This window comes from Cornus florida, unplaced genomic scaffold, assembly GCF_030987335.1.
Source record: "Cornus florida cultivar Cherokee Brave unplaced genomic scaffold, ASM3098733v1 CherokeeBrave_3.0.0_Hap2_Chr11, whole genome shotgun sequence".
In the NCBI taxonomy this organism is placed as follows: domain Eukaryota; kingdom Viridiplantae; phylum Streptophyta; class Magnoliopsida; order Cornales; family Cornaceae; genus Cornus; species Cornus florida.
In genome coordinates this window covers 112,494,609-112,516,050 of record NW_026775581.1, presented here as the reverse complement: position 1 = coordinate 112,516,050, position 21,442 = coordinate 112,494,609, and the positions used below count along the sequence as shown (strand labels likewise).

General features: G+C 35.7%; 1 protein-coding gene across 2 annotated transcripts in view; it reads right to left on the bottom strand.

Annotated features, from left to right (window-relative positions):
• Window positions 1-1,781: 1,781 nt before the first annotated feature.
• Window positions 1,782-21,442, bottom strand: part of LOC132282515 (uncharacterized) — a 32,404-nt gene continuing 12,743 nt past the window's right edge. For both annotated transcript variants that reach the window (XM_059784229.1, XM_059784228.1), the window contains 8 exons: window positions 9,910-9,955; window positions 9,563-9,809; window positions 8,459-8,664; window positions 8,253-8,327; window positions 4,394-4,463; window positions 4,055-4,135; window positions 2,385-2,464; window positions 1,782-2,275 (listed from right to left, as the gene is read on the bottom strand). In XM_059784229.1, the coding sequence (XP_059640212.1) occupies window positions 2,197-2,275; window positions 2,385-2,464; window positions 4,055-4,135; window positions 4,394-4,463; window positions 8,253-8,327; window positions 8,459-8,664; window positions 9,563-9,809; window positions 9,910-9,955 (884 nt within the window). In that variant the 3' untranslated portion in view covers window positions 1,782-2,196. The remainder of the gene's footprint in view (window positions 2,276-2,384; window positions 2,465-4,054; window positions 4,136-4,393; window positions 4,464-8,252; window positions 8,328-8,458; window positions 8,665-9,562; window positions 9,810-9,909; window positions 9,956-21,442) is intronic.

Here is a 21,442-nt window from a genome sequence, read left to right as displayed (position 1 = left end):
TTTTTTTTTTCCTAGCACAATTGGCTATTGGGACAATGGGACGCCTTGCTAAGTACAATTTCACCCCAAAAAAAAAGTACAAACAAATACTTTATCTAAATAAAAACTTGTATATTTTGTCTCTGTTTTTGATATAAAAAATATTATAAGAATCTAGTAGGACATTTAGTGAGAAATATAGATCATTATATTATTCTTATAAAAAATTATACATAAATACATTTTACTTTAGAGAAATAAAAGAAAAATTAATTATAAGTTTACATAACTTTCTCAAGAAATTAAATATTTAATTTTTCTTTTTCTACTATCCAAATATTTTAAGAATATAATAATAACAATATATGTAATTAAAAATATTTTAGGAATATAATAATTATTTGTAATATATGTTTTTAACTATTCAAAATCGGTTAATACACGAAAATAAAATAAAATTTTCTGCCGTGGTGATAATTTAAAATTACAAATTAATTAAACACAAACACATAAGCAAGAATGTATCTAATTTAGTAAATTTCGGTATTAGTATACATATAGTTCATATAACCCTTTATGGTTCTCAAAATTTAGGGGCAAATTAGGATCTCCCCTTATTCGGTTGTTAATGGAGCAATAAAAATACTAAAATGCCCTTTTTACAATTAAAATAAAAATAGTAAAAAAAAAATCAGATAATGTAAAATAACTATTATGGACTTTATATTAAAAAAAAATAAATAAATAAATAAAAAATAAATAAAGGCATTTTTGATATTTAATACAATTAATTAGCCATGTGCAAACCATATGGTTTGTTAATGATATCGTTGACTATCAAATAGTTCTGCAACATTTTTAAGGGAATTATATATCCAAAGTAAAAGGTATGTGTTATTTGTTCAAAAAGTAAACTTTAGAGATGTTTTATATACTTAGCCCGTAATAACATTTAATATCATAAGCATTGAACATTGAACTGGTTTTTTTTTTTTTTCTTTTCTTTTTTTTCGTTTTTTTATATTACATATGAACAAGTTCCGACTCTCCTCGCAAAACCTGTTCTTATCTTGGTCAATCGGGAAAATCAGTCAGAGTGAGACAAGACTAGCATGCATCGGGATGGATAAAATGTCATCTCTAACCATTATTCATTAGGTGCTTGGTTATGTCACGAAAGATTTTAGAATAACATTATTTATGAGGAAATTATTACAGATAATGAGAGGATAAAGGATAATAACAAGCTGTCATTGTGCATTGAATTAGTAACTCACAACTGTTTTCATTTTTCATTTTATCCTCCTTATTTTTCTGCATGTCCATCAGAATATTAGTTACTTGTAATTTGGTAATAAAAAAAAATAAAAATAAAAATAAAAAATAAAATAAAATAAAATAAAATAAAACTGAACATTTTCAATAATCATCTTGTTGACAAATTTCTAAAACTATTCTTTGGAAAAAGAGGTTTCTAAAACAAATTTCAGTAACCTCCTTTTCTCCAACCTCCTTGTAGGAAGCCCCATCTTTGAAAAACTGAAAGGCCATATCTGGTAGCATAAATAATAGATTAAAGCAGCTCCACAATTTTCAGAGTTATCCATCAGTTTCACCAATAGAGTTTCTGTTTTCTATTCATGAAAGCAAAATGGCATGCTAATTTCATGAACAAATAAATCTAATAACACACTGCATTTAGGTCATACAGCAATACAGCATTAAGATCAAGTTGCAGAGCTATCCGTAGCAATGGTTTCACTGTGAATCAAAAAGGAAGAAAATTTGTCCGTCTTTGGGGGTAAACCGAAATGTTGAAAAGCATCAACTTTTACCTTTCCTCAAACGTTGATACATTCAGTTTTCTTAACCCAATGGACAAATTTTAGGAATAGTTTTACCTTCCATACACCCCATATAACTCAAACAACGATTGTGCAACAAAATTCGTTACAAGTGAAGTTTACTAACAATGCAACTTTCAGCCACACATCGAAGTAGAGTATGTTACAAGGGTAAAAAACTAACCGATCGAAACATGAATATGAAAACTGCATTTTATACATTTCCTAATTCTTGCTTGTTAGTTCAATCAAAGCGACACTCACTGTTCCTAAAAATTTCAATGAGAGCTGTGTAGGAGAATCCCTGTCAAACCTTTTGACGTTATGTGCATACTCCAGATTATAGTTATACAAAAAGGGTCAATTGTCAAAGCTATACATCATATACAGGTAAGCATTCCTCAATAGCTACACGGCAAATGGGGCATTTCTTACACTTCTCAGAGCAGTTGCTGCACAGAATTAGAAAATAATTAAGTATGCAATGACAAAACAGTGGTAGACATTTTATCAGTTGCAAACTTGCAAAGAATTCAGTTGCCTACAGGCAGAGGAACATACCTGCATAGGATGCGATGCCTACATGGTAGTAGGACTATGCTAATCTCTCCCTCAAAGCAAACCCTACATAAAACTTTTTCCTGACAAATGCATCAAGATAACATCTATTAGTTAATTTCGAATCAACTTCTTAACAAACCCTACTTCAGAATTGAACAGAACTTTTGAACAAACTCCAGATGGTCAAATTTCAAAATAAACATACACGAAAAATAGTATTATCAACTAACAACAGTGTATCATATTCATGTCAAATGTTTCCATATCTAGCAGAACACCACTAAAAAGTAGTCCGTATAAAGGATTCATGGAAATGTTCTACACCAACCTTCTTTTCAAATGAGCAAGCATTAAGCAAGTTTTATTAAGATGAACAGTTCCACAATTGAAAAGCTGTATTGAAGACCCGTTCATTGTCAACTCTTAAATTTTATTAACTTGTTCTGTTGGAATGAAATTATATGTGCCGGCTTCACCAAATAGTGTTTACACATAAGACTAAGATAGGTCGGAGTATGAAGATGTCCGAGACAGAGGTCTCTCCTAAGACCATCATGCCACTCCATCCAATGATACCTTGTCAACTTAACCCCCATCCTTTACCTTAATTGGAACCCCAAAACTGATACATGTGAAATAAGAACAGGCTATTTTCAGCATTAACTAACAGAATGCATATGGATAAGAAGCGAGGGTGGTTGGGGACAAGGGGAGGGGGGAAGTAGTAGGGCAGTTTGAGGAGATAAACAGAAGCTGAGACTTTAGCCATTTCCTAGGTCCTTGTCAATTATATACATATGTATATGTATATATTTTAGGGATAACCAGATACCATTTTTGCCATGATATCCTTTTGTTATCAAGAAAAACTCATATATGCAAGTCATGGCCAAGTAACTAAAAGTAAAAAAGATTAGGAGTAGGGAGTGGATTCTCGTTTGCTGGAGTTCCTTTGAAGTTCCCGTACACTTCGTTTGCTAAATTTGTGGAACTTCCACCGGTATTACTTTAGGCGCGGCCAAGCAGAGTTGAAGTCGCAGGAATTCGGGGATAACATATTTCTCCAAGTGCGCAGTTAATAAAGAAAGTCAATCCTAGAAAAACTGTTTTCTTTGGGGCCATCGAACGGGAAAGCTCCCCACAACACAAAACAACCACCCAACCCCCAAACCAAGAAACTATATAGAAAAGACTCTACGAACAACAGATACGGAATACCATGGCTCATAGATGATCACATCTCAAGTTAAAGCCTTCCAGGAAGTAAGTCCACTGGGAAAAGCAATCATCTAGGTGATAATTTGACCACAATGCACTAAATACTAGGAGGCTAATTGTAATCTTTTACTAGAGACAAATAAAGCCTTTCTCTGCTAGACTACAAAAACTATACACATGGCAAGTTAAGAGAAATATTATTTCCATGCTTCTTGGATTATAAGCACTGAGAATCATGCAAGTGTTCAAAATCCATGTGCATACTTAAGCATCCTACGTTATGGCAGAGAACGCTGCTCAAGAATTGCACTATAGACAACATAATTTAAAACATGTATTAAGGCAACTTTCATATTATTAACCTTTCAAAAAAAAAGAAAATTCGTATTATTTGTTGTTAACATCACGTATTGTGCTGTTGTAAAAGCATCTACCAAGATTAAGAATGTTACATTTTGAAGTCTTTCATACTCCTGCTGGCTGAATTTTGTGATTTCTGTTTGCTCACCGAGAGCTGCTTGAAGTCTCCAAACCTGAAACGCGGGAGAATTAGAACAGAACAAAAGAATGACTTATCAACAAAAATATTTCTAATAAAAAAAAAAAAGAATGATGACAATGGTATGTAAACTGTGACACAGTGACGATGCCATTGGCCAGCATATTTACTCTAGTGGGAAAAGGGAATAAAATCAGTTGATGGAGATTAAAACAAGAAAATTAAAAAAAGTGGATTTAATAACTTAAAGGCAAAAGTAAAATGCAAAGGTCACTCCGAAATATATAATCACCTCCTCAGCAAGTTCCTTCTTAGGCATTTTCTTCACTATTTCAGGAGGATAACCACAAAAAGTGTTATAACTGCATAGTTAGAAAAGAAAATTACAGACATTAGTGATCAAAGTTACTTGTGACACCCTTCCCGGTAACACTATAAGCCCTGAGGGTACTAGACAGCAGAAAATAATATTAACTGCATTCATGCTTTATTTTTATTGCTTTAAAGTTTACATGAACTTTATCCGAACAAGCAAAAATCTCACTCCAAACTAGATAAAACACCCCATGTATCAATCATGCATTTATTATGTCCATTTTAACCGTCTAGATACTTCCAAATTTCAGTGTGGTTATATACATTATTTTTTGTAACAAAATTTGCATTGTCTATACAATCAAGACATGTACAATTAGAGACACATTAGATTACGCACATGTTGGTATTACATTTATACACGTTTCTCAAGATTGACTAGATAAATGTGTTTATATTTTGAAAGTAAAAAGTAGGACGACAAAAAAAGGAAAATATTGAAAATGACATTACAAAGACAATGAGGTAAATATATTTGACAATATTTTTATTTTCTTTTATTTTCCTTCTTTTTTCTGGTAATAAAAATGATGCCAATTATGCAGACACTACAGGTCACCAAAGTTTCATAGTCCAGCTAAGAAATACATTGACAAATCCGAAGGGAAAAAAAAAAAAAGGTAAGTCAGAACTTAACCACCAGTTTTCCTTTTGAAATGCCAATTTGTCGGACTTAATGATAGTGCATGCGTTCATAGCCATCTATTAAAGAAGTCAAATCTTGTTCATTGCAATTTCCTAAAATAAGACATTACATGAAAAACTGACATTGTAAAACTAATATGATTAAATGAGACTACAAATTAATACTCACATTTCATAGTTCAAATTACTTGTTAAAAAAAAAAAAAAAACCCTTTCATACTTCAAAATTTTTCAAAATTATGCTAGCAAAAGTATTCTAACACAGTAGTATTAAAAGTACTACGGATTGGAACCCGAGGCTCATATATAGAACTGTGCAAGGTCTACTGGTCTAGACCTAAAGAGGGGTAAATAGGTCTTCTAAATCAATTTAATTATTTTAACCAATTTTCAGATTAAACTAGATTAACAGAAAAATTAAACTAACACATGTAAAAATCATGCAATCCACAAATATTAAAGCAGCATAAGAGATGCTAGATTTTTACGTGAAAAACCCTCAGAAAGGAAAGAAAATCAAGGGACTAGGTCCAGGAAAACCAAATCCGCTATCAAGAAAGACATTACAACTAGGTTACAGTTCAATGACCCTCGAACTCCTAGTTACCTCTAGACATAGATGATGCCAAACTTTCACTCGAAAGTCTCCAGGCTATCCACCCATCGTCTAAAGTATTCGCTCCTCACAAACTTGTTTTTCTAGGGAATCGGTCTCATCCACTAGTCATCCGGTTTGTCAATCTGGTTGTGGATTGGATTAATGTTGAATGATCTTTGAGACTACGTAGTGTATGAACACTTACCGATAGAACGAATGAAAAATAAAGATACACACAAAAACCTCACAAGAACTTTCTATCCAAGATATGATTTTGAATATTGTGTCTTAAGGTTTGCTAAAAAGAAATATATTTATAGGCAGCCAAGAGATTGTGAGGCAGCCAAGAGATTGTGAGAGAAAAGGTTTTTAGAAGAGTTTGAAACCTATTACGAAACCGATCGATCAAATTAAACATTGATCGATCGACAGTACTCCAGAAGGGGATTAATCGAACCTTTCTGCAGATTTTATATTATAAATTTTTTCATAAGGTAGGTTTCAAATTTCAAACACACGTTCTTTAAACATATTTGGTAATCAAAATAAGTTAGAAACTTGTAAATTGAGACACCATAAATATGCACTGCATGTACCTAATTGGTGAGAGTGCATCATCGTGTAAGTTAACCTTTTTACCCTTGTTGATGAAGATTATCAAATTGTCCTTTGATGCAGCATGTAGTTCATGATTGAAGCAAACAAAAAAAATAATAATAACAACAGAAGTCTTCTTACAGCAGTAAGGAAGACTAGAAATACTCCAATCATGTTGAAGCCTAGATTTCTAAAGGGAAATCTAGGAAAAGCCTGTGGAATACTTTATAAAAAGATATGTCAAAAAATTACACTGATTTTAGACTTGGTTACAGCAGTTATAGAGGGTTGTCCCTTTTATAAAAACTACTCTTCATGACACTTCAGTTGACTTTTCCTAGAATGACTTTTAGAATCTCCACACAGCACTAATAACACTTTACCACTTTCATAAGTAAAATCTTACTAATTCCAAAGCTTATTAAAACAAGACTGACTCTTTGACTTTTTCTTCAAGGCAATTTCCAAAGCACCATTAATTATTTGCATCAGACCCTCCTCATTTAAGAAAACTTGCCCTCAAGTTTGAACAATTTACCACGATCAATGAAGAAACCGAGTAAAGCGTTCGATCCTTTCTTTCTTCTTTTCCATGCTCGATCAAAGCAAAATAAGCTTTTATTACTGACAAAGAATGACTTTGAATGAACTTTCAGAGCTCTCTAGTGAAATCTCCAAAACTTGCTTGAAGATAAATCATGAACCGAGACTTGAACTATTCTGATTTTTTTATGGGAGCCGAGAATCCATCCCAAATCAGGTCATGTACATGGAATCCATTATTTGTCAAATCCATGAACGAAGCAGCTTCGGTTCCGACCCAATTATTGAAGAAACTTAAATCTGCCGTAATGCTTACTGCACCGCGTACAATATGATTCCTCATTATATCTGCTGCCGTAATGCTTACTGCACCGCGTACAATATGATTCCTCATTATATCTGCTTGGCAAGCTCATCTTGAGTGGTTCTATCAATATATTTATCCCTCTTCAGCAAAAGTGATCTCCTATTGGCCTACCTTGCCTTCGGTTTGCATTGTTCTTTGACCATGTGGTCTGCCTTCTCCATAGGTTCATTATCTCGGGCCTATTGTGTTCAGCAGGGTCTACAACCATAAATATATATTTATGGACAACAAACCCGTCTTCTTATTGAGCATCTATGAGGGTCTGGCTACAGAAGACTTTACTGGCTTTTCTACAGACACATATAAGCCCCTAATGAAGTCTCCAACCTTCTCAACAGCATCTACATATTAGACTCCATAATCGAAGTCTTCAACATCTTTGAAAACTAATGCAAAGATATATTCTCCTTCCATAAGCATAATTGAGAGGACCTCAACTCCACAAGTAAGTCTCACTGTAAGACCAAAGCACCTTTATGCACCTTGTTTGAGTTCAGAATCAAGGGCTTCTACAACCCACTTTGTGTTGTCCAAATGGCCCACAGCGGGTATGCAGATATGCCTACGCGCCATATCCAACTCTATAACCTTAATGCCGCCCACCTAACACGTTCAATCAGACAGCCCAAGTACATGTGATGGCATCCCATTGATACTGCGGTAAGGATACATTCACGACCTTGTTAGAATGCCGTGCAGGCACGAGCACGGCCTTGCTCTCACCCGTGACATGTAATACATTTCATCATTTTTTTTTTTTTTGGAGCACTTCACTACAAAATTACAAATCAAAATATAAAATTTTTATTGTACAAAATTATAAATTTCTCTGATTTTTTTCCAATGATAGATGTGTGGCTTGTGGCCACAGACATCACATAAGATCACAAACGCACAAGGGGGTAACATATTGAATTTGTGCACAAGGATAAAATTGAATTTGTATACTTCACAAACACACACAAGGATAAAATATGGAATTTGATCCCTTTCAGAAACTTTAAATGATGCAAAAAGAAAATTTACCCAGAAGACCCATCCTGGAAAAGTCGAGCCTGTTCTTCCCGACTTCCTTCATCAATTGACCACCAACCAAGAAGCCTACATGTAAAGAATGACAGAACAGTGTGATAACTGATTCATGGTACTCGCACCACATTCGATGGTTGCATCAATTTATTAAATGCACAATCTTTCCTACCTCCTCCTGATGAAATGTATCAAATTGTTACCTGGAGCCATGGTGCAAAAAGCCAAAGCAATCACGAACTCTTGAAGAAAATGTAAAATAACTTTCTGTACCAGCTCCACTACGTAGTAAAAGAATGATTTTCTCCACCAATCTAGACGCAGAAAACAGTACCCCAGCACCTTGCAACAGAAAAAGAGGAGAGAAAAGAAGTGGAAGTGGGATAGATTTCGCACCAGCAGGTGTTCCCTGAAATTAGAAACCACATTTAGATTTGTTGATAAGGCATTCCAAGGGTATCATAATATCTCATCCAGCCAGTAGCCATGATGACCACCAGGGATGGAGCCAGGAATTTTTTTCAGGGGGCGCAATGAGCATGATCAAAATTAATTAATTTTTTTTTCCACCTAATAGTGTAGCAAAACAGCAAGCCAAAAAACAGAATTCCAGTAATCAATATTCAAATACTATGTCATTATTCTAAAAAAAATATAGTGAAAAATGTTCAAAAATATAAAATCATTAAGTTCATAAATTGCACCATTCAAAAAATAAGTTCATAAAATTGCAGTGAATTTAAAAAAATAAAAAATAAAAATAAAAAGAAAGAAAGAAAGAAGAGAAAAAGCTTATTAAACATACATAATAGATGAGTGCAAGAATACAAAATTTAATAAGAGAAAAAACATAAAAGAAGAAGACGAAGAAGAAAAGAAAAATGAAAGCACTTTGAAGAGGAAATTTAGGGTTTGATTGAAGAAGTGAATGCAAATATTTTTTGAAAAGATCAAAGAAAAGAAGTAAAAGAGAGAAGAAAGAAAGAGCTAAGAGAGATTTTTAGAAAGGGAGAATTTTACAAGGACGGTTTGTAAAAGTTTAAAAAATTACACACACTAAAGTAAACATATATATATATATATATTGAAGAGCCACATTGGCCAAAGGGACAACTTTAGAAATGGAGAATTTTAGGGGGGTTGCAATTTATAAAAAATTACATATGCTATTGGACCAAAGTGGTATATATATATTGAAGAGACACGTTGGGCCCCGGGGGGGGGGGGGGGGGGGGGGTGGCGTGGGGTAACGTGCCCCACGGGCACAATGTGGATCTGTCCCTGATGACCACAAAAATAAAACATACCTCCAATCGCATACAAAGGAGGACCTGGAAACCAATTATTGGTAATTTCATAATATGCCCACCAATGTCTTGCAGACCACACATTCTATCCTCGGAGCGATTCTGTGAAGAAACAATTAAGCCACTATTCCAGTCAAGATATCGTATTGCCGTAGAAGATGAGCTGGCCTCTCTTCTATTAGAATTTCTATGAATCACCGGATTAGACCATTTTGTACAAACAAGAAATGCAAAGCACTCAGCGATACTGTAAAGGAAAAAATGTTAACAATTGTCACTTCTCTTTATAACATAAGATAAACCCCAAAAATGAAGGTAATATGACAGTGATGACATATAAACAGTACCCAAAATTTATAAATAAATCCCACCAGCCAAGAGCGCCCACATTGCCTGTAATATTTTATACAAGATATAAGAAAACAGTCTATTATGGAATTGAAATAATAATCATAACAAGATTATCAAGCATGCATGCATAACATAAAAGCATCATGAAATAATGTATGCACATTTCAGCACCGCTATCACGGGCAAAAGTATGCAAATGAAATTCCTGGACTCCAAGGGCACTTTTTTTTTTTTTTTCAAATAAGGGTGAGTGGTATTGAGAGGAAAAAAAAAAAAGTGGTACAACCTACAAGCTTAACAACACTTGAGTGAGTAACGAGAAGACTAGCAAAAGCTTTGTGAAAATATGAAGCATGAGCTCTATGAAGCCCTTTACAAAGGAACACCCTAAAACAACTGACGGAACACCAAAGATCCTCCTGTCTCTGGCGGATTTGTCACTTCTCAAAAGATAAGGAGTCTCTTTCTTTCCAAAATGTCCATAAAAAGGCAAAAATATGAAGATCATCATATGAAATCCTTTACCAAAGGTAACACATAAAAGCAACTAAAGAAGCAATGAACCAATGGACATCAACCAGTGTCTCTAATGGATTTGTCCTCCTTAAGAGATGTTTTTTCCCCTTTTCTTTTCTTTCCAAAATGCCTATAAAACTGTGGAAATTGATATGCTACAGAGTATCAAAATGCTGATTCCAACAATTCACCTACCAATTAAAACTAGGACATGAAAACTATGACAGCGAAAAAATTCCAAACAATAAAGGGAAGGAGCAGCAGTTGTCAGATAGTCATTTTTACATTGGCAAGTACTTAAAGAATGGTATTACTAAGTCAGTGAGGAAAAAACAAGCATTTTAGACCGCAGGAGAATTCCCCTTTTCTGTATGTATCAGATACAATTCTAATTAGCTACAAAAGAATTAAGACCAAAACCACACAAATTCCATGCAAATGAATACATGAGTGCACTTTTTGCCCGAATTCTGCTTTCATAGAAATGTCATCACCGAGAGTTCCTAGCAATGTAGAGTGCATATCCCTAAAAATGTTGACTTTTTATTATGTGGAAATGCATACTCAACATATGTAGATGTTACGGTGTTTAACTAAAATTCTCCATTATTTTGGCAACATTGAGAAATATTTTGGACCAATAGATTTATTGTTGATTGTCCAACTAAGCTCATGTTACAATTTGGTAACATTATTTGTTTTTTTTCATTTTTCTCTTCCTTTATTGGCTTTTAGCCCGTAGGGATACTAGCTGACAGCAAGATTACTTGTCAAGTCTGATGATGCTGCAGCATTGTTAATGAAGCAAAATGAAGATTCCACATAATGTTGTATGTGCATATTGTTGTATGAAACAGATCTTGTGTAATGACCCATACCAATTTTAACTTTTTTTTTTTTTTGGTAAGTAAGAATTTTATAAAAAGCGCTCAAAAGGGGAGCGAATCCCATGGAAACAAAAGGCCACAAAAAGCCTCCAGCCTTCAAAGAGGCCAAAAAAATAACAATCTCCTCAACAGAACGATAATCTCTCCCTGAGACCCAACAAAAAAGAGTGGAAATAATAGAGAACTTAAGCATAGAAATAGGTTTCTCCTTGCCATCGAAATATCTCCGATTCCTCTCGAGCCAAATGCACCACCAATTTTAACTTAATTAGATTATGAGATCAAAATTAATTCTTATTAAATATAACTAAATATATTCTCACTCTAGTTAGATATATATGTGTGTGTGTGTGTGTTAGTGTAAAGATTAACTAGTTGAAAAAAAGGAACACGTTGAAACTAAAAAGGGAGGATTGAATAAGAACAGGAAACGAAGACCCATTATTACTTGGCTTCTTGATATAGATATAGAAATAATAGGTTGAAGAGTGTGAGCGAAAAAAAGAAAAAGAAAAAAGAAAAGTGAGAAGGACGTTTGAGACTGATAGGCATTAAGAGATAGAGAGATTGACATGAAAGGAAAAAAGGGACAGAAGCAAAGGAAACAGAAACCGAAGGAAAAGAAAAAGAAAAAGAAAAAGAAAAGAAGTAACTGAATAGCACTCGAATTTTTACGGAAAAGACAGTAACGGAATCATTTCTTTCTCCCAACCTCATGCAAGCTTATTTTATATTTTGAAAACATATGCTTCTATATTCATGCATTAATATTTGTTGAACTTTGATTCCGAAAGAATGCTAATACCATGTTTATAAGAAAAATATTTTGTCCATGAAATTGTTGACATGAGTTCTTACTTGAATTGAAAAGATTACAAAGCAATTATTGAAATAAAAGGATTTTGTGAAAAATTCAAACTTTTTTGTTTGAGGCCATGTGAAGGGTCGGTGAAGGCGGATGCCTAATTATAGCCGAGCACCTATTATACGTGAAGTACAAAATCCATGTGGGGATCATAGCAGAATTATAGCCGAGCACCTATTTTTGTTTAATTTCGAAGAATTGGTTTTTGAAAGAAAATCATGTTACAGTCTATATTAATAAGTATTGTTTTATATGATTGATAGCATGAAATCTAATATCCCTTTTCTCTGTATGCTATAATAGCAGAATTATAGCCAAGCACCTATTTTTGTTTAATTTCAAAATTTTGGTTTTTGAATGAAAATCATATTACAGTCTATATTAATAAGTACTGTTTTATACGATTGATAGCATGAAATCTAATAACCCTTTTCTCTGTATGCTTAACTACGATCCTTTGTGTTCTACCCAGTGAAAAAAGTGGGGTGGAGGAATGATTCACAGAAATCTCGGGTCCTATGGTTGAAAAATGGAGATAAAAAGACAAGAACTAGTTAAGAATTGGGATGAATGGTTCCTACTGGGCTTTCCCAAGCTCCACCCATCCCTCGCTACATCGGAGGTTATGGGCATGAAGGAAGACGGAATTAGGAACACACTTAGTGAGCATGGAGAAACTACATTTAATCATTTGATTTTTTATGAGATTGGATATTTTGAGATGTAAAGATACTGTAGTGTAAATTATAAACGTTCTTGAGAGATTTATTTGCAATAATAATCGTTTATTTCTTGGAAGAATATTATCTGATTGAATGTTTGTAGGTTACATAATTATGAAACCTCAAATGCCCCATTGACGTATTGTATGATTTTGGATAATCGAGGTTCGGGTCGTAAAATCTTGTTCATCATAACATTCCAACTGAAGCTGATCGCTTAATTATAGAGAAATTTTTAATCTCCGCTTTCCAAAATTGTTTTTCAATGCCAGGAATTTTTGAGAGATTCATAAAAGGTTGTTGATTGTCAATATATATTATGTTTTTAATAAGTAAAAAGGTTCATTAAAAGAAGTTCAAAAGGGGAGCGCACTTGAACACAATTACATATACCCTCACTCTCTCCTCCTTCCAAAGATTCACATGTCCACCCATTTACCAAAAAACTCAAGAACTGGGTACAGAATGTTTAAACACCCAAATAGGAGTCTCCTTCCCATCAAAGGAATTTCTCTCTTTCCACAAACCCTAGCACAAGCAAAGGGGGGTTGTCCTCCAAGCATCTCGGTCTTGCCTACCCACTAAACCGCCTCTCCAAGCCTCAATCATGCCCGCTATGGAACCCGTAAAACCCAATGAGCTCCAAAAAATACAAGGCCCACACATCCCTCACCACAGAAAAATGCAAAAGAAGATGGGTCGCCGACTCCTCATTTCTTTTGTACATACAATACCAATTCACTATAATCTGATGCATGTTTCATAGGTTATCCAACATCAAGATCCTCTCAAGAGCCGTTGTCCACGAAAAAAAAAAAAAAAAGCCATCTTTAAGAGGGCTTTTGAGCACCAAATAGCCTTCCACGGGAAAGAAGACCCTCGAACATCTGATAGCCTTTGATAAAAAGAGCACACCTAAAAAACCTGTGTGATGTTGTGGCCCGAAATTTGTTTCTACCTGAGTAGCGTTGACCGTAAAATAATGATAGAAGATTTGCGACTTCCTCCAACTCCCAATCATAGAAATGTCTCTTAAATTGCACATCCCTAAGTCACCCTTCCATTATCAAGCCCCTAATAGTCGACAACCAAAATCTTCTGGTCAACAACAATCCTTGAAGAACCGCGGATAAAGAGAGCAAGGGAATTGAAACCACATCAAAGGTGATGTGGAAATTGTTCCCCCCCCCCCCCCCCCTCCCCCCTCCCCAAACAAAAAAAACCACACGCACACGCACACACACAACAACAACAAAGAATTGATTGCACCCAAGAGGAGACGAAACTTAGACCTAATGCTACATGAGGCACCAGGGCCAAATGACTTACCCACTTGAGCCAATCCCTTGGGGTTAAACCTTCCACTCCTTACTTTAAACCGAATATGCTTTGAAAATTCATTCCAACCTTTTCGAATGAATTTCCAAACCCCTACCCCAACTAGAGATCTCACCCCAAGTGAATGATCCATGGTGTATAATAAAAAAAGGCCGATCCTGGGCGGTGGGTAGGTCACTCTGCATGCAATGACCCTCCTCCACAATTTGGATCTCTCCACCCCAAATCTTCATAGCCACTAGCCCAACAAAGCGTTAGTGAACAAGTCCAAGCTCCTAATACCCAATCCCTTACTTGAAAAGGGCTACACGCCTTCCCCCAGTTAGCCAAATGTAATTTTACCTTATCACACAGAAAGTTCCTTTGCAGCTTTTCCAATCTCTTGCAACAGAAGACGTGAACTTGAAAGAGGAAAAGTATGTTGGAAGGCTCGAAAGAGTGCTCAAATAGCCTGCCCCTTTCAAGAGATACTGCTTCTTCACACATGCAAGTCTTCTCTCAAATTGCTCCACCACTAGGTCTATGTCCCCATATAGATTCCCTCCTCGACGGGCGCCTCAAATGCAAGCCTAAGTAGGTTATTGGAAAAGATCCAAAACCACACATCCAAAGAAATCCGCAAAACTATCTCTCCCACCTCCACCACAAGCACAATATCACTTTTCCCATGTTGATAATCAATCCTAAAATTGCTTGGAAGCACACCAACACATATCTCATGAAGAAGATTAAAATTAAAAATTAGCATGTTTCCTAAAAAACCATTTTCATTGAAAAAAAGAGAGAAAAAGAAAAGGAGTAGCAAATCATTAAGTGCATATCATGAGACTGTTAGATAGAGCACGCCCTTAAAAAAAAAATCGTTTTTTCTTTGTAGATAGTGTCAATTGGTCCTAGGAGGGCCAATTCCTCTCGGGTTAAAAGTCCATAAATTTAAGAGTCGGGTGATGTGGAAATTGTTGGGCTCTTGATTCCAGCTTAGACACAGTTCAACTTTTCATAAAAAATTGGGCAGTGGAACATTCCACTACTAAAATCATCCACAAATTTGTGTTTGGTTATATAATTAAAGTTGTATTACAGTATTGATAACATCCTAGACGGCCATGCTGCATTTCACTTGCTGCAAGATCATTTACTCTCAGCCATCAAAATCTCTTATTGTGTTGATTAAAGATTAGAAGAGAGGCGCCGCCTTGTATAAGAGCAAGAGGAATTGAGATATAGGGATCCACCAATCATCCTATAATAAACACTTCCAAGTTTTGACTTTCCATGTGCATGAGGAAGAGTAGTGTTGTAGCTTTTGCACCACCTTCGTTAAGATTAAAAGGTTTTTAAGCGGACTTTTTTTTAATCTTGCAGTTCCGGTGTCCATACTGTTAGCCGAGATATGATATGCTACTACAATCATGGATGTAACTTACCATATTAGCCCGCTAAAATGATGAAATTTGACTTTATAAGCCTATGTCTAGGCATACAATATGCAATGATTTTACTCAGTTTCCTTTCTTATAATATTAACATATGCTCTTTTTAGTATATAAATACCAGAACTGCTAAGAAGCACAGACACGAATACGACACGACACCGACACCGACACGGCGACATGGCAAATCCTAAAAAATTAGGACATGGACACGCAAGGGATACAACGAATAATAAATATATATATTTATATATATGATGTACTTTAAGAAATTAAGAGTAATATTATTTTTTATCAACCTAATAATGAAAAAAAAAATATATATATATATATATATATATATATATTTGTGCTTTGCCGAGGAAAAGAGAGAATGATAGAAAGAGAGTTAAGAAAGAGGAGAAAACAAATAAACATAAATACGCAAGAGTTTGAACCTTTGAACTAAATATAAGCATAAATATCTTATTGTTTAATATAAAATTGTTTTATAAAACAACTTCTTTTAAGTAATTATATAATGGCCATCATATTATTGAAAACTATTAAACAACTCCTCATTATTACACTTCAACCTAACTTTCTTTTTAAAACTTTTTTAAAATCCCAAGTGCAGCAAGAGCTTACTTATCAAATCACGGCGTGTTAGTGCCGTGTCCGCGCCATGTCCAAATATCCATGGCGTGTCCAACGCATGTCCACACTTGTCTATGCCGTGTCCAAATACTAAAAAAAAAATCAGACACATTTTTTGGCGTGTTCGACACGGATTCTTTGCCCTTTTAGGCGTGTATGTGCTTCCTAGCAGAGCTCTGAATGAGTGTTTAAGCTTCATTCAACCTTTGCGTATTATTAATCTCATTCAAGCCTTTACATATTTCTTTTTATATTCCTTCTATCTTGTATTTCTTCTTAGTCTCAGAGCCAGGTTTATCATACCCTACTCTAAAATTTACTCGTCTTGGATCTTCGGATCAACTCGTGTTGGATCTCCGAATCAACAATGCCCCCCTCAAACCATTCCCCTCCATACACATGTTTAAAATATGTAGACAAAAGAATCAACGATGTCTCATCAAATAATAAATAATCAACAATGTTTCCTCCGACCATTCCCCTTCCTACACATTTTTTAAAATATGTAGAAGGAAGAATCACCAATGTCTCCTCAGACCACAAACTATCAACAATGTCTCCTCAAACCATTTCTAAGTGGGTGATGCTGAACTTGCCACGCCCTCATTGTGGTCAGACCATCCTGTCTCTAATACCAATACAAGATAGATGGAAAAGAAGAGAAATGTGTAAATAGAGTCCAATCCCATGATTCTAGCCTATCATATCTCGGCTAATATGGTAAGTTACATTCATGATTCTAGCCTATCATATCTCGGCTAACACATACCTATGTATCTGAAAGGTTCTGAAAGCTTATTTCTTGAAACTTGTCGAGTTTGAGGCAAAAATATTTTTACTAGAATCTTATACATATTCTCTATTACCTTTAAGTACTTATTTTGCTTTATTTCTTTATTTTGATGGTTGGAAATATTTATTTTTAACTCTGCTCTGTATTTCCTGATTTTGATTGTCTTTTATTATTTAATTAGAGATATTAGCTTTTATTTTTCTTAGTTTTCTTCATGCTTTTGAATTTATCTTTATCCTATGACATAATGTTTGTGAGGCGCTACCTCAAAACAAAAATATTGGTAGCAAAACTTTTTTACTTTTTTCAGTTTTTGGTCCTCACAAATAGCCCAGCCACACATTTTGCCCCTATACGGACTTCAACCCTCAACCTTCCACTTAGGAGTGAAGGATATTTATCTTATTTTATTAATCGTTCTCCCCAAAAAGCATGGCTAGCCATCTTGCAAAAATCAGTTTGGCTGCCAGATCCTTTACAGGCTCCAGGACTCCCAGACATTTTTTTTTATAGCAAATGATATACTATCCATTACTTTGTATAAAATTAACTTAGACCCATTTGAATGTAGCATATAACAGCAGGGCCCAGAAAGTTGAGAAATGCCACTGGGCCACAGCCCTTGGTGGTGGTAGCAAAACTATCATGCTAAACCAGGATTGCAGAACACCAAAATGATACGAGAATTATGTCATAAAACTTGGAGGGCTCTTTCCACTTCATCAATTGACTCTTTGATTGACACCATATTATAGCAAATACAGAAAATCTAGAAAATAGCATTAAAACCCATCTTCATCTCCTGCAACTTCAAATGGATTCCTATGGAAGATCACAAACAACATTATCTCAAGGAACAGAGAGAGAACTAGAGAAATAATCGTCATTGATGCATACATCTTGGGTGTATCCCTAAAATAGTCAAGAAAATTAAGTACTGGATTCTCTTTCGGATAGGCCCTGAAAGGAGAAAGAAGGCTGGAATGCCAACAGGCGTCTATTATTGAATTCACCCGACCCGATAGTACCCATTTTGGGAACGTCCAGTGCCAAAGTCACGGAATGGGTAAGTCGTCAATCCCTAAAACGGACTATGTAATGTACTTTATCTGCTGGGTTACGGGGGGGCATTTTACCAGAGGTTTCTAATCTACCCTTGTGTGATTCCTGTTGAAGCATATACTCGGGGGTTGGGTGCAGGGCGGATTCAAACAAACAGGCAATCCATCACATAAACGATAATCCCAAAACCTAATCTGAGACCCATTACCACAATGAGATGAATTCCTCTGCTGAAGGAATGAAAGTTTTTTTGAAAATCATTCACCATAGCATCCATGTCTGACAACTTGCTAAAAGGGTCAGAAAGCAGCTTAGAAAGGAGCAAGCTACCATGTCAATGTCCTCACATAATAATATCAACAGAGACCCAGAAACCATTATGAAGAAAATCCCCCTGGTGTAGGAAGAATGGGATTTAGAAAATACAATTTCGAATGCAGAAATCTATCAGCTGCAAACCAATATAATGTGCCCCCTACATAACAACCACCTTCCTCTCTGTTCTTTTCGTTAATTGTTACAAGGGGGAGCTTGTCCCACATCGGATCGGGATGGGAGAAGGTATGAGTATAAATAGGTGAATATGCAACACTACCTAATAGCTTAAGCTTTTGGGTAAATGAGCAAGCGCCCACCTGTTACAGTTGGTATCAGAGCCAGACTCAATCCTTGATCCGATGTCACGCCAAGCGCCCGGCCTGAAAGGCATCCGGGTGAGCCTTACCCATCCGAGTAAGCAGGGTGGCTCGACCGCAATGAAAGCGTTACGAGTTCGGGTGGGGGAGAATGTTACAAGGGGGAGTTTGTCCCACATCGGGTCTGGATGGGAAAAGGTATGAGTATAAATGGGTGGGTATGCAGCACTACCCAATAGCTTAAACTTTTGGATACATGGGCAAGCGCCCACCCGTTACATTAACCACCTTCCTATACCATATCTATGGATGTTTGTCTGTAAACTCTCCATTGAACACCTTCTGCCTTATTAAGAGGATTAACATTTGATGCAAATCATTAATGGTACCTTTGTCAAGATTGAGGCAGTCAATGGTGCCTTGAAAAGTGTTTAGTCAAAGTCTATTAATTTGGTGTGGAAATCTGAATATATCCTGGGAATAGAAGTTGTTATAAATGTTCTGTGGGTAATCCAAAAGTCAGTCTAGATGGTCCAAAAGTAATGTTCTGTGGGTAAATCCAAAAGTCAGGGAAAGTAAGTATCATTAATAGTGGTCTGATAAAAAGGACTGACCTCTATATGTTTTGTATTCAAGTCTTTATTAATATAATTTGAGTTATTTTCAGAGTATAAACAATTCTTAAGGATTTCCCAGATTTCCCTTTAAAAATCTTGGCTCCGACGGTGATTGGAGTAACCCTAGTCTTTCTTCCTGTTGTAAGAAGACTGCTTTCTTTTTCTGTTTGCTTCAAGTGTTATCAGAGTCTTTCCTCTAAGATCTGTGATTTGCGGATCTATGGCTGGGCAAGGAAACAACCAAGTGGGCAATATAGAAACATCTCAAGCAAATGCTGGTAATATGGCTACAAAAGAAGATTTGGAGAACTTGCAGCAGCAAATTAATCAGTTGTGCACTGGGTTGCAGCAATCTGGAATCCTTCGCCCTCCTAATCCAACTGTTGGAAGACAGGGGACATCAAATGAATGTCTATCAACGAAATTGGAGGAACCAACTTGCTGTAGAAAGATTTCAGCAAGCTACAGATTAATTTTCAGATGAAGAAGATGGAGTTTTACCATATGCAAGGCCGCCGGTATTTAATCGTAACTTTGAGAGAGATCAAGATCCACGTATTAAGGTGGAAATTCCAACTTTCACTGGGGAAGAGCAGCCGAAGGAAATTTTGGACTGGTTAAATAAGGCCGAAAGGATCTTTGAGTTCCTTGACCTTCCTGATAATAAGAAGGTAAAATTGGTAGGAATTAAGATGAAGGGATATGCATCTTCTTGGTGGCAGCAAGTTCAAACAACCAGAGTTCAGTCCGGAAAGGATCGTGTTCAAACCTGGGCAAAAATGCAAAGAATAATCAGGAGCCAATTCCTTGCATTAAATTACAAAGGAATTCTATTTCAGCATTACCAGTCCCTTTATCAAGGAGCTCGCTCAGTTCGGGAATACACAAATGAGTTCTATAAGATGATAACTTGTGTACGCTAAGACAGAAACACAGGTGATTCATCGTTATTTGATGGGTTTAAAGCCAAGTATAAGAAACCACGTGGAGTTACAGCCTTGTTGGACCTTAGCAAGTGCTGTCCAATTGGCAACGAGGGTTGAAACACAGCAAAATCGGTCCAACAACCATTCAAATCAGTTCAGAAGAGGATAAGTACAATTGGAAGCTGAATTTGGTCAAGAAAACATCACTCGGGAGGTTGGAGCAGCAACCAATGCTATGCAGAAAAATAATACAGCGCCTGTTACCTATGGGTGTGGTCGAGGCCGGGGACGTGGAGCGACAAATGCTGCAACTGGGAGTAGTAGCACACCATTTCAATCCATGGGAAACAAGATAATCTGTTACAAATGTGGTAAAGAAGGTCACAAGTCCTCTGATTGTCGGAAGGCAGAAAGCTTGCTTATCAATGAAGATGAATTACACAATACAGAGGGGTCAATTTGATGGAGCACGAGATGATGAAGGTCTGCTGGATTTTGAAGAAAATGAAGTCACATTTAAAGATAGAGATCTTCCAAGTCTGGTGGTGCGTCGAGCAATGTTAACACCAAAACAACCGGAAGGTGATTGGAGGCGAACCAACATTTTCAAAACTAGATGTACATCTCACGGATGACTTTGCAACGTCATCATTGATGGAGGCAGCTGTGAGAATTTAGTCTCTAAAGAGATGGTTACAAAACTGAAACTAGAGGTGTATCCACATCCAAAGCCATATCAGATAGCTTGGTTCAAGTAAAGAGGTGAAGTAAAGGTAACCGAACAATGCCTTGTTCCTTTTGCAATTGGGAAAAGTTATACAGATAAAGTCTTGTGTGATGTGGTGAATATGGAGGCTTGTCATCTCTTATTGGGAAGACCATGGCAGTTCAATAACAAGACTGTCCACCTTAGTGAAAAGAATGTTTAGGTAATACCCCTAATTTAAAAAGGATAGTCTCAGTATTATTTTAATAGTTTTAATTGCATTTAATTATTTAGTTGTTTTTTTGGCTAATTGTTTAATTGATTTAATTATTTGTTTAAATTGAATTGTATGTGATGATGTGTATTTATTTAGGAATTTAATTGTTTTATTTT